Source organism: Myotis myotis, unplaced genomic scaffold (genome assembly GCF_014108235.1).
Source record: "Myotis myotis isolate mMyoMyo1 unplaced genomic scaffold, mMyoMyo1.p scaffold_m19_p_41, whole genome shotgun sequence".
NCBI lineage: Eukaryota > Metazoa > Chordata > Mammalia > Chiroptera > Vespertilionidae > Myotis > Myotis myotis.
Genome location: NW_023416348.1, coordinates 573477 through 586411, shown reverse-complemented (window position 1 = coordinate 586411; position 12935 = coordinate 573477). Strand labels below are relative to the sequence as shown.

The 12935-nt window shown below is 56.6% G+C and overlaps 1 protein-coding gene across 5 annotated transcripts in view; it reads left to right on the top strand.

The window, feature by feature from the left end:
* The window catches only part of TECPR2 (tectonin beta-propeller repeat containing 2), a 66119-nt gene that overhangs the window by 20257 nt on the left and 32927 nt on the right, over nucleotides 1-12935 (top strand). For 4 of the 5 annotated variants that reach the window (XM_036306517.1, XM_036306512.1, XM_036306513.1 and 1 more), the window contains exons 5-11: nucleotides 845-1002; nucleotides 3751-4063; nucleotides 4929-5061; nucleotides 6891-7205; nucleotides 8612-9600; nucleotides 11139-11322; nucleotides 12807-12860. In XM_036306517.1, coding sequence (XP_036162410.1) covers nucleotides 845-1002; nucleotides 3751-4063; nucleotides 4929-5061; nucleotides 6891-7205; nucleotides 8612-9600; nucleotides 11139-11322; nucleotides 12807-12860 — 2146 coding nt within the window. The remainder of the gene's footprint in view (nucleotides 1-844; nucleotides 1003-3750; nucleotides 4064-4928; nucleotides 5062-6890; nucleotides 7206-8611; nucleotides 9601-11138; nucleotides 11323-12806; nucleotides 12861-12935) is intronic. The other variant, XM_036306515.1, reaches the window with a different exon arrangement.

The following is a 12935-nucleotide window of genomic DNA, read 5'->3' as shown; positions in this document are numbered from 1 at the left end:
CTATGTGTGACAGGGGGCGGTGCCCCAACTCCCCTATCGGCCCTACTCTGTGACTGACGGAGTTCCCCAACCCCCTGATGGGCCCTGCTCTGTGTGTGACGGGGTGGCGCCGCAACTTCCCCATTGACCCTGCCTTGAGTGTGACGGGGCAGTGCCCCAACCCCCCAATCGGCCCTACCCTGAGCGTGACTGAGGGTGGCATCGCAACCTCCCGATCCGCCCTGCTCTGTGCATGACAGTGGGCGGCGCCCCAACTCCCCAATCGTCCCTGCTCTGAGCCCGACCAGGGGCTGCACCTAGGGATTAGGCCTGCCCTCTGCCACCCGGGAGCAGGCCTAAGCCAGCAGGTCGTTATCTCCCAAGGGGTCCCAGACTGCAAGAGGGCACAGGCCGGGCTGAGGGGCCCCCCTCTCCCCCCCGAGTGCACAAATTTTTGTGCACTGGGCCTCTAGTAGGATAAGTAATACTCGTGGTGCAACATGTTTCTGCTTAGGTGTTTATGAATTTTTCTTTGAATGATCTACTGAGACATTTTAAAATATACAGAATTTTTAATGTTTCTTGTCAAGCTTGAGGTAGTCTGAGATAGATGTTAACATTGACTGTTTTCTTTTTAGTAAGAACTTTTCCAGATAATTTCAGGGCGATGGGTTGACACCACATGTGATGCAAGTTAAAGCGTGCACTTTAAGGGGAACTTGGCCTAAATAAAAGTAACAGCGGGTGCTTTCCTAGTCATGGAGGAGGTGGGGTGCTGGGCCCCTGCGTGGGGTAACCGGCCTGCTAGTCTCTGGGGAGGTGGGGGGCTGGGCCCTGCGTGGGGTAACCGGCCTGCCTCTGCCAGGGCGTCTGCAAGTCCCACCTGGTGCTGGAGGAGCCGTCCTCCATCGTGCAGCTGGACTACAGCCAGAAGGTGCTGCTCGTGTCCACCTTGCAGCGAAGCCTGCTCTTCCACACCGAGGAGCAGTCTGTCCGCCAGGTCGGGGCCCAGCCGAGGAAGAGGTGAGTTTCCCGGAGTGCGGCCTGCTGGTCACGGGCTGACGTTTTCCCAGGGTTCCGGTGTGCCACGTGCAAGCCCACACGGCTCTAAGCCTGGGGTTCCGGAGGGCCCCCAGCCTGCCCTGGACACCTCGGCCTGGCTTCTGAGAAGTTTGTCCCTCAGCCACTCTGCCAGGGGTGCCAGGGTCTGGGGGAGGCAGCGGGGGAGGGAGGAGATGGGGAAGAGGTGAAGGATTCTAGGCTGGGATCGTCCCTCCTTTGACCTGATGCCAGAAAGAAAAAGTGACAAGAAGGATTAGGCCAAGTCCACCTGCCTGCCTGCCGTGGGAAAAGGCAGCAGCAGCCTGTGGGTGACCAGGCCCCTGGTAGGACTCTGTGCAGGGTGGGGGTGGGGGGACTGAGGAGGGGTGGAGGGAGGGACAGTGGGAGAGGGTGGGCGGGAGCTGGACAAGTACCCAGGAGAGGACGCCCGGGCTGGGAAGGAGGAGAGGGTCGGGGGTGGTGAGTGGGCAGCGGGCTGGCTTGGAAGTGTGGTGGAACTGAGGCGCTGGTGAGGGCCGGGGAGGCTGGTAGTGCCGGTGCCATCGGGGGAGGGCGGCTGAGGTCAGCGGGTGCAGCCAGCATTGATCTCTGTGCCCCACACACAGGGGGAGTTTATTCTCTGTTCTTCGGGCAGCCGCCCCCCCCCCCCCCCCCCCCCGCTGAGCAGCCCTTCCATTAGCAGCTTGGTCTGTTCACAGCAGTGACCTCCTGCCGGCCCTGGAAAAGGCAGATTGACCCATGGGATCACCAAGCAGAATTGATTTGACAGGAAAGGCAGGGGAGGGGTGGCCGCCCTGCTGGAACTCCTTTGCGTCTCAGGGCCGTGATGAGACGCGTTGCTGGTTAGAGAGGTGTCTCTGGACACCCTCAGTTGGTAACAGTCTTCGTTTGAAAGTGAATTTGACCCATGGTATCCTCCTTGGACCCTGTCCAGAGGGTTGTCGTTACTGAGGTGCCGTGGGGACCTAGCGAGACACAAAGGGCAGAGAAGCACCCACATACTTTATTTGTGACCCCTGGGGGCCCCGTCCGGGGATGGGTGTGCTGCGGTGCTGTGCGGTGGGGAGACACAGCACACAGGACCGACACTCTCTGGGCCCGTGGGTAGAGTGAGGGGCAGCTCCCAGCTGTGAGCGCCTGCAGCCGCGTGCATGCAGGTGCGCGACTGTGGGGACTCAATCCTCACCTCAGCCTTGGAGATGGGAGTTACTATCCCTTTTTACAGACTAGAAAACCGAGGTCTAAAAGGGCCACACACCACATAGCTAGGAGGTGTCGATGTGAAGCCAGTACTCTTTTTTAATTAGTTTTTAGTGATTTTCAGAGAGAGAAGAAGGGAGAGGGAGAAGGTAGAGAGAGAGAGAAACATTGGTAGGCTGCCCCCTGCACACCCCAGCTGGGAATCGAGCCTGCAACCCAAGCATGGGCCCTGAGTGGGAATCGAGCCAGTGACTTCTTGGTGCCTGGGCCAACACTCAACCACTGAGCGGCCGCTGGGCAAGCCAGTCCTCTCTCTACTGTTCAAAACCAGAGAAATATTTTGGAGTGAGAATCAGCAGGACTTAGGGTTGACTTGAACCTCTTAACACACGAGCTGGTGAAGGCTGAGGTTTGCCAGCGTGGAGCAGTGAGGCGCAGAGACGGCTGGTGGGAGTGTTGTCGGGATGGTCGCTGGGAAAGTTTGAAGTGGTCTCCAGACTTCAGTTTCTCTCACTCCGCAACCCACAGTCCCGCTTCCGCGGTCTCCACAAACTGGCGCCTGTGTGCTGGAGGTCACGTGCAAAAATGCGCCTCGCGCCGCTGTGCAGAACGGAAACGGGGAGATCATTCAAATCGCATCCACATGGGAGTATGTGAGCCAGCGTGGGGTACTGTGTGGCGGTGGCGGTGAATGAGCCACAGCCTTACCGGGAAGGACGGGTCTGAGAAATGCTCCTGTGTCATGTTAAAAGCAAGTGTCGGAAGTGTGCAGAGAGCAGCCACAGTGCTCATTCAGGAAACATGGGCTATGGCTCACCCATCAGCGAAAGGAAGGGCCCGGGGAGCACTAGCAGCCTAGCGGCCACCCCTGGGGGTGGAGCAGCAGGGACTTCGTGGGGCCCGGGAGCATGAGGGAGGGCTCCTGGGTATATGCGTCACAAACAATATACCACATACATGACACATGTTCTTTTGTTAGCGTTTGATATTTCATGGTTTCAGAAGGGAGATCTGGTCCCTCTGACAGTTTAGAAAAACTCCTGAAGGACGGCCAGGACCCCAGACGTGAAGCTCGTTCGTGGGGAGTGGGCGTGAGGCGGTGAGCAGGCGGAGCGGTCTCAGCCGGGGCGGCGGGCAGACCGGAGTTGCCAGCTCCTGCTTCAGTTTTCTCTCGAACAGGAGTCGTAATATTTGCCTCGCAGGGTCGTGGGGATTAAACAAGAGCGTGCAGCTAAAGCAGTGGGTGCAGCGCCACAGGGAACCCAGGACACGGTGGCCTGGGAACCAGGAGGTGCGCTCATGGGTGCACCCTCCTGGGTGTCGTGAGGAATGTGAGGAGAGACCTGTCGGCTGGGTGCAGGGCTGGCTGGTTCCGCTAGCAAGAGAAACAGGAAAGGGTCCTCAGGAATCTGTCTTGTTTGTTAGGCTTAGCAAACATGCCTGTTGGAGTGAGCAGCAGCGGTCGCTTTCAATCAGCCATGTCTTGTTTCTTTCTTTCTTTAATTCCAGCACCGGGAAATTTGGTGCTTGTTTTATACCAGGACTTTGTAAGCAAAGCGATCTGACCTTGTACGCATCCCGGCCAGGGCTCCGGCTGTGGAGGGCTGACGTCCAGGGGACTGTGCAAGCCACGTTTATCTTAAAAGATGCCTTTGCTGGAGGAGTCAAGCCCTTCGAGCTGTACCCGCGCCTGGACTCCTTCGACCCGGGAAGTGGCAGCTTACCCGAGAGGCACCTGGGGCTGGTTTCCTGCTTCTTCCGGGAAGGCTGGGTGCTGAGTTGGAACGAATATAGTGTTTACCTTCTAGACACTGTCAGCCAGGTAGGTGGCACGGCTACACCCCATCCTGGTGTCTCGAGGCTTATCTGGGGCTGCCTCTCAGGTGCTGGAGGGAACGGAATAGGTTCTCATGCTTTACTTGTCCCTCTGGGCCAGTCAAGGAAATCAGGTGAAGGTTTGATTATTTGTGTAGATTTGAAAAAATACTTGGTTTGCTATTCATATTCCTGCCCCCGGCCAGGAAATGGTGGGGGTTTTTTGCACTTAAGCACAAAATTAAACTTGTTCTTTGTAGTCTATTTGGGTCATGTTTCTCCTGACTGCCAGTGGCTAAGTGTGTGAATGAAGGCCAGCTTGGCAGGAACAGTAGCAGAGAGTGACTCCCGCGGTCTCCCCAGGGCGGCCTGAGCCGACGGGGCTCTCTCCAGCTTCCTTTCCACCCTGTTCTCGTACCCTTGGCCCCTCTGCCCAAATGGAGACACATCATTTTACCATTTCTGTTTAAAAATCATGGTGATAATAGATTATTACTATTAGAGTCGGATATAGAAACTTAAAGTTTCAGTTTCTCATCTTACGAGCAGAGCTGTGTGAGGTCGCCAGGCAGGTCCTGCAGGGAGGAAGAGCTCCGTGTCATAGGGAGTGGGGAGCAGGTGAGGACAAGGTCCAGAGAGCGGCCAGGAGGTGGGAGACTGCTCCTCACGCACGTGAATTTACTGGTGAGGAGTAGACTCCAAGTCAGACCCCGCTCAGTGTCACCTGACTGTGGGTTGGACCACCTACCAACTTCCATGAAGTTTCATAACAAAACACAGGGGACGTACTTGGGTCCCTACGCTGCTGGTGTGCTCGGGTCTAGTAGAGCAGTCTTGCCTGGTGTTGTGATTTTGTTTTTGTTTCTGGACAGGCCACGATTGCTGGATTGGAAGGATCGGGTGATATCGTGTCTGTTTCCTGCACAGAAAATGAAATATTTCTCTTAAAGGGAGATAGGAACATCATAAGGATTTCGAGCAGGCCGGAGGGACTAGCGTCCGTAGGTTTGTATTGGAAATGCAGGTACTGTGTGTGCAGTGGCAGTTTTTATTTATGACACTGACCATTTTGCTAAATGATTGTGGCTTTATCTGAACAACGAAGGCATCTAGCAGGCTTCTTATGATTCTTAAAATACTCTGTATGCCACTGTCCTTGAAGGCTACCTACTTTGCGTCCTGCATCAGACAGGTCTCCCCTTGGGAGAGTTGCTCCCATGGGTCTGGAAGGTGGGAGGTCGGGTGAGGGGGAGCGAGAACTCAGTGCCCACTTGACCGACCGCTGATACTTTAGGCAGCATGTGGGACTAATGCTGCAAAAGACCTAGATTTGCATAAGATTTTACAACATTTAACCCGTCGTCTGGGACATACTTCACCTACCACAGCTCGTCCTGTAGAACTGTTATCCTCTGTGCCTTTGACTTTTGTTTGGTAATTCACACGAGCCCAGATTCTCACGAGCAAAGGACCTTACTGTGGCTTCTTGGGCACACATCACAGCACTTATGCTCGGCGTGCTTAGTGAACTGGTCCTGGTGGGAACCAGAACGGCTAAGTGCTCAACATTCCCGATCTTACAGACCCTCAGAACAGCCGCATGGGAGGTGCCGAGTCTCAGCAAGGTGCCCGAGGAGCCCAAAGACACCACCTCTGCGCTGCATGAGCCAAACACGGGGCATCCGATCCCAGAGCCCCTGCATTTGTGGGGCCTCTGAGGTCACAGAGCAGTGTCACGGGGTTCTGTTGTCTTTTACAACAATCCTGTAGGAAGTGCAGGACCCCTGTCCCTCCACCCACCGCCTTCCTCATCCTCCCCCCCCCCCGACCCCAGGGGTTGGAGTGACTGTGTCCCTCCCTTGCTCTGTATCCGCACTGTCCGGCAGGTGGCACTGTCCACACCTGGCTGCTGAGGACTGAGTGGCAAGTGCAACTGAGGAGCTGCCTTTCAGTGTTTCATTTTAATTCGTCTGAATGTAAACAGCTCCATGGGTGGTGGCTTCTGTGCCGGACAGCGCAGCGCCAGACCGAGCGCTGCCGTCCATTCGCTGTGTGACCTGGCACAGGCACCGCCCCGCCCTGGGCTTCACGCAGCAGGGCCTGCTCTGCGGTCCCGTGAGCCCCAGGAGCCGCTCTCTGCCCGACAACCCCGGGAAAGGAGGGCTGGCTGCCGGTGACGGCCGCCTCTCAGCACCTGGAACGGTGTCTGGCACGCAGTAGATCCAAGCGGCCCCCGGTCCTGTGCTGAGGAGTGACTGGAGCCGCTCGGGCCCTGGGGACCTGCTGGTGTCGAGTGAGAGAAGGGCGGGCCGTGGAGGGGGACACTTGCCTGTTCTCTGTGCTGGGCCAGAGCCCGGGCGCCTTCCCGGCCGCTCCTCTCCCTGCCTCTGCCTGGAGCGGGCGCTGCCTGGGCTAATGAACATGGTCTTGAATTCGCTCTGGTGGACACCTGCCTTTCCTCCCTGATGTGGAGAAGTGTCATGACAGGCATGCAGATGTTTTCAAAGCCCCTGGGCACATGAACGGATATCCAGGGCCCGGGGTGAGCACAGGCCCTTTGCAGGCAGGCCCCTCCTCTGTCCATTATTCGTGAGTCAGTGAGAGGCACTCTGTACCCAGTGGTGGTCCCTTCCTGTGCAGTTACTGACGAGACAGCGGTGAGACTTTGATAGATGAGCTGCCTGGAGAACAAGAACCGTTGATTGGAATAAATTGTGCGATTCTTTGAGTTTTGTGAGTTCTCTGCATTCAGAGGCTGGTGTGTGGGATAAGTTAACATAAGAGCACGTCGACTCCTGGATACACGGTGGTAAAACGGAACTCTTCTTTCTCAGTACGAGACAGTCTGGAGACGCCAGGATGCACAGAGCAAGTCCCCGCGCAGCACACAGAGAGGCCGCCAGGGGCCACAGTCTCGGAGCCGAGGCTCAGAGGCGCTTCCGTGGCCAGCTCCGTGGCCAGCGAGCCGAGGAGCAGGAGCAGCTCGCTCAACTCCACCGACAGCGGCTCCGGGACCCAGGCCCTGGAGCTGGGCAGGGGCAGCCAGCCCGCCTCGCAGAGGTTCAGTGTCATTAGCTCGGAAGACTTCGACCAGGAGCTCGTTGTGAAGCCTCTCAAAGTGAAGAAGAAGAGGAGGAAGAAGAAGGCAGGTACGTCTGTGTGGGGCACACGCTGGTGCCTCCGCTCCGGGGGCCTTGGGAGTGCTGGTGCTGAGTGGGCACTCGCCCTTCACAGGACAGGTCAGCAGAGAGGTCCTCAAAACAGAGTGTTCCTCCCCCAGAGGAGGCGCGCTGCCAAGTTCTGCCCTTGACGCGGGAAGCGTCTCCGTGAGGGTAAATAGGAGCGAGCGCCCACCTGTGCGTGGGGCGCCCTGCCTCCCGGCCGGGTTCTGTGCTCTTCGGTCTTTAAATGAAAGTCTGGCTTACTCGTGTCTACCGCTTACTAGACAGAGACATTGGGAACCTCACTGGAGGGCATGAGACAGGAGTGACCCGTGTCCAGGTGGATCATTCATGTTGACCGCCGGGTGTGTTTGCTACCAGACACGGGGTTTACATGGAATATCTTCAACTTCAGACTCCTCTTAGCTAAAGACATTGCAGTATTGAAGGGAATTTTACCAGATTCTTTAGCACTTTCATAAGTTCTAAAAGTTGTTCTGTGGTTCATTTGTTCTTTTATTTTTCTGAGTGACATGTCTTGAGGGAAGCCTCAGAGCCCATGGCATGTGGGATGTTTGCATCCATTTAAATATCCCTGCGTTGGTGTCACTTGTACTTAAGAGGTTTGTTCTTTGCCAGTTTAAAAAGTATTTTTTCATTTGTTTAAAACATTTTTTCTTTACTTAAAATATATTTTTCTTGAGCCAGAACTCTTTTTTTTTTTTTTTTTTAATATATTTTATTGATTTTTTTACAGAGAGGAAGGGAGAGGGATAGAGAGTCAGAAACATCAATGAGAGAGATACATCAATCAGCTGCCTCCTGCACATCCCCCAGTGGGGATGTGCCCGCAACCCAGGTACATGCCCCCGACCGGAATCGAACCTGGGACCCTTCAGTCCGCAGGCCGACGCTCTATCCACTGAGCCAAACCGGTTTCGGCCAGAACTCTTTTTTTTAAAAAAATATATTTTATTGATTTTTTACAGAGAGGAAGGGAGAGGGAAAGAGAGTTAGAAACATCGGCCAGCTGCCTCCTGCACACTCCCCACTGGGATGTGCCCCCAACCAAGGTACATGCCCTTGACCGGAATCGAACCTGGGACCCTTGAGTCCGCAGGCCGACGCTCTATCCACTGAGCCAAACGGTCAGGGCGAGCCAGAACTCTTTTAGAGAGAAAGGGGAAGAGAGAGAAGTATTGTCCCACTTACGTCTGCATTCATGGATCACTTCTTCTGTGGGCCCTGGCCAGGGTCAAACCCACAGCCTTGGCGTATTGGGGATGATGCTCTAACCAACGGAGCGACCTGGCCAGGGTCTTAAAATTGTGATTTTTGATTCGTGTCTTTATGGAGGACCATACCTCATTTTAAACATTCTTATTTTAAATTAGAAGGCGGAGGCAGGAGCGTCTGGCACAGTTCCCTTGAATCGACTCCCTGCTGTGAGTTTCCTGATGGCAGTCCCCAGTCCCTGAACACAGACCTGCTGTCCATGACCTCAAGTTTGGGCAGCATCGTGGATCGGGTGAGCACAGAGTCTCCCGACTGGGAGAGCAGCCTCAGTGGCGAGGTGAATGGTGTCCTGCAGGAGAACTATGACCCGGAAGCATTCAGTGTCCTGGAGGCGCCTGAGCCTGCCCCTGACTTACTCGGCGAAGATGACAGAATGGAGATACCGCGATGGAGCTCGGCAGGCGAGATGGAGCTGCATGGTTGCGGGTTGCGCCTACCCCTAATCCCGAGGGGAGACGTGGAAGGTGGCGAGGTCACAGAGCTCGAGGGGGAGCCTCATCCTGCGGACAGTGGACCCAGTAGCAGACAGTCACCTTGCCAAGACCAGGACAGCCCTGCTGAGGCCCAGGAGGAGGGGGGCTGCGAGCCTGAGGATCCCCAGTGCACGGTGTCTGAAGCCTCTCTCCTGGACTTGCCCCCCGTGCCATCCAGCCCTAGCTGGGCCCCCAGTGCTGAGGGCAGGCTGCTGGAGACCAGAATGAACAAAGGCAGCGCCAAGGAGACCAGCGGAGAGCAGGGCCTGCTGATGCACATGGCGGCTCCTGGCCACCTCGGTTCCGACCCCTGGCATGCTGTCACTGATGATGGCACGGGCCAGAGAGCAGTGGTTGCTTCCGAATGTGATCTGGGGAGTGTGGGCGGATGGCTGACTCCTCCCATTTGTGCCTTGGCGGCCAGCGCCCAGGACCCTCGCCCCGAGCATTCCTCACGGGATCAGGTGCAGACGTCCAGCGACGAGGAGGACATCTATGCCCAAGGGCTGCCCTCTTCATCCTCGGAGACGAGTGTGGCGGAGCTCGGAGGCAGCCGCTCCCTGCAGGACCTGAGCCAGCCGGCCGACGACGCTGGGCTGCTGAAGTCCAATCAGGTATGTGGCCTTCAGCTTCAGGGACGTCATCGGCGATCTGTGTTCCTTTTTATGGAAAGAGGTTCTATTTCTACTGCAAAACCTGCGGGGCAAGTGTTTGAAGTCTGGGTGGGGGCATTTCCGGTGCAGGGCCTGCGCATGGCCTGGATTCGTGCTGACCTGTGTCCCTGCTCCATAACCCGCGTCTCTGCAGAAGCAGCGTCCTGCCAGCACAGGCACTAGTTTTGGTTGCCTCGGGGAGGCCTGACGCGGCCGGGCCATTCCAGACACCGGTGGGCAGAGGACCAGCACTGGCGGTGGAGAGGTCTCTGAGCAGGGGGAGGCAGGGACTGTCCTCGCCACCGCCTCAGGCTGCCCACGGCACCGGCTGCAGGAGCCCGGCCCTGGCCCGGCCTGCAGCACTGGCGCCACGGCTCCCGCAGGCTGGGTCCAGTGCCTCGGGCCTCCGAGCCCACGCAGCCGGAGACGATTATGAACCGTCCTTGGTCATTTATTTAAAAAGTGCTTTTTAATTAGTGTTCACTTCCCTGAGCAGGTAATTACTGTTAGAGGTATTTGGTTTCAGAATGATCCCTGTGTGGTAACTTTTCCTACCGAGTGGGGGTGAGTGCGGTTGTGAGTGTGAGCGGCAGCCACCTGTGCTTCCTGCACGTCCCGCCCAGTTCTCGGCGCTGGTAACGGTGCCGTTTGGGCAGGCACCATGCCAGGCATCACAAGTTAACTCGTTACTTCTCTAAAAACAGAACAAGCCAGGAGGTAGGCGCTGTTGTCCCACTTCACAGAGAAAGAAACGGAGCCTTGGGGCAGTTGAGTGGCTTACACGTAGCCAGTGAAAGGCCAGGCTGGTCCCAGACCCCTCTCGACCTGCTGTCTCGAAAGTGGGACGCACAGCTCCCTGGTTCTGGGACGAAGTGCCAAGGGCCTGGCCTCCGTCAGTCTCTGGCGTGTCTGTCTGTTCTAGTGCCTCGGTTGCCGGCTGTTTGGAGCCGGGGATGCCACAGTGCACGTGACAGCAAACGGCATCGCCAGGCGGACGCGGTGTGGGGCAGGCTCTGGGGATTCGGGCCAGAGCTTAGAAAAGTCCTTCCCCAGAGGAGAGGGTGCCTGGCACTTTGAGGACCTTTCTCCTGCCTTCATGCCCCTGAGGAAAACCTTAGTCCTCACAGTTCACCCCACAGCATCCCGGCCAGATTGCTACGAGCCACACCCCGTGCCTTGTGCGCGAGGATTGGGACAGTGACTGAAAGTGTGGGCTGGAAGGGGTCAGTGGGGGGAAATGGATATCTGTCATATTTCCAACAATAAATATCTTTAGAATTGATGAAAACACACACAACCAAGATGGTGGCGGAGCTGCTCCTGCTAATGCTGGTGGTGAGGTGCTGCCCCGACACGTCTGTTGGTGGGCTGTTCCTGTGGGCAGGGCCAGGTCTGCCCTGGAAGCGTGACGTCAGGAAGGACGGCATAGCACGGGGCTACCCGGGGTGACTGCAGCAACGCAGCCGCGTGCTCTGCACAGAACTCACCGCTCTCCTTAGTTTGCAGAAAGCTGGATGGGCTACTCTGGCCCCGGCCACGGCATTCTCAGCCTGGGGGTCTCCGAGAAGCACGTCTGGTGCCTGGACTACAGAGGCGGCCTGTTCTGCAGTGCCTTGCGGGGCGCCGGGCTGCGCTGGCAGAAGTTTGAAGATGCCGTCCAGCAGGTGGCAGTCTCGCCCTCAGGTTCGCTTGCTCTGCTTCCCGCCCCAGGGTCACCACCCTCACTGGGGTTCCCTGCAGCCCATTCCACAGCCAGCTTCTCTCCCCCCTCCCCCACCCCTCCCCCAGGAGGAGGGCTTTCTCCAGACAGATGCTTCGTTTGCTATCAGTTAAATAGTGTGAAGGGATGTTCGGTCTGAGTTTTTGTTTTTTTATTAATGGCAGCGGTAACACGTGAACATTTTTTGTAGGCTAGACGAATAACTTGAATTTTGAGGATATGGAGGGAGATGTTAACATGCTCCTTATAAAAATAAAATGCATTTCTGTTTCTTAGCGTTGCTGTAACGCAGCTGGACTAAGGGAGATGGGCCGATGCATGTGTTGGATATGTTCAGGCTATTTGGTTTCCTTTTTAGAAATCATCTTTAAATGAGCTATGTCATGTTTTCTCTGGGTGACTGATCTCCCTGACTGTAGAAAGAAAAAGCACCCATTGTGTGCTGCCACGATCGTCCACTTTGACCTAACGGTGCCGGCATCCCTGAATGAGGAGCCGCTGGGCTGCAGTGCCTGCTCACTGTTCAGTCGTGGTGTTTCCCACCTCGCCTCTTGGGGGGCGGGCAGGCAGAACAGAGGTGTTTCTGTGTGTCTGCCGGCAGTACCTGGTTTGTTGCTAGGGTGCTGGTAGGAAGTCCTACTAGAGTGCGTCTGACCTTGGACTGTCCTCTGTGCCTTCGCAGTGGATTCCCTTAGCTCCCCCTGGGCTTTGTCACTGTTTAAAATACTAGCTTGTCCGGTTTGCTTGTTTGAAAAGTGTTTTTCCTTAGAGGCTGACTGAGACCACCTCCTCCACCAGTGAGCATTACAATTGTGTTTCAGTTCTTTCTGTCATTCCCCTTTGGGCTCATCTCCTCAGCCATTTAGACACTTTGGTTCTTCCCTGACCCTGTTCATTGCCTTATGTTTCCAACCTTCCTGTCCCTCGTTCTCCAGTGAGAGCTCTGCCTCCAGAAGGTGGGTGTCTGTGTCGGCACCTGAGCCCTGAGCCATGGCACTTAGGGGGAGCTTTGCTGGGGCACCTGTCCTGCTTCCTCTCCTCAGGCGCATCCTCTAGTCCAGCTGCTGTGCTTTCCGTCATTCCTGGGCAGTGGCTTCTCACTCTTGGGTGCCCAGCCTGTGCCACACCCCCTGTCTACGAGGCCCCCCATCTTCCCTTTCGCCGTCCCTCCCCTTCTTCATGTCCATCAGACCCCGTGAGTGAAGAAAGCACAGCCCCGGTCAGATGCCTCCTTCTCTGCATCTTGTCCATGGAGCTGGTCCGGAAGCGACTCCCCTCTGACACCTGCAGGACTCCCGCCCGCGGCAGGGCACCACTGCGACTCCCGTGTTCACGGGGGCTCACCTCGGCCACCTGGGCATGAAGGCCCCGCCCCTGTTGAGTGTGATGAGTGCCGTGAGGTGCCACCCCTGTGCTGTGTTGGTGATGTGGTCTTGCCATTTCACAGATGAGACCAGATGGGCGACACTACATGACAGGACACCCAGAGCCACACTGGCAGGTGGAGGCCCCAGATCGACCTGGCACTGAGGGCTCTTCCCAGTGAGGCTGCAGCCAGGGCGACGTTGAGAACCCC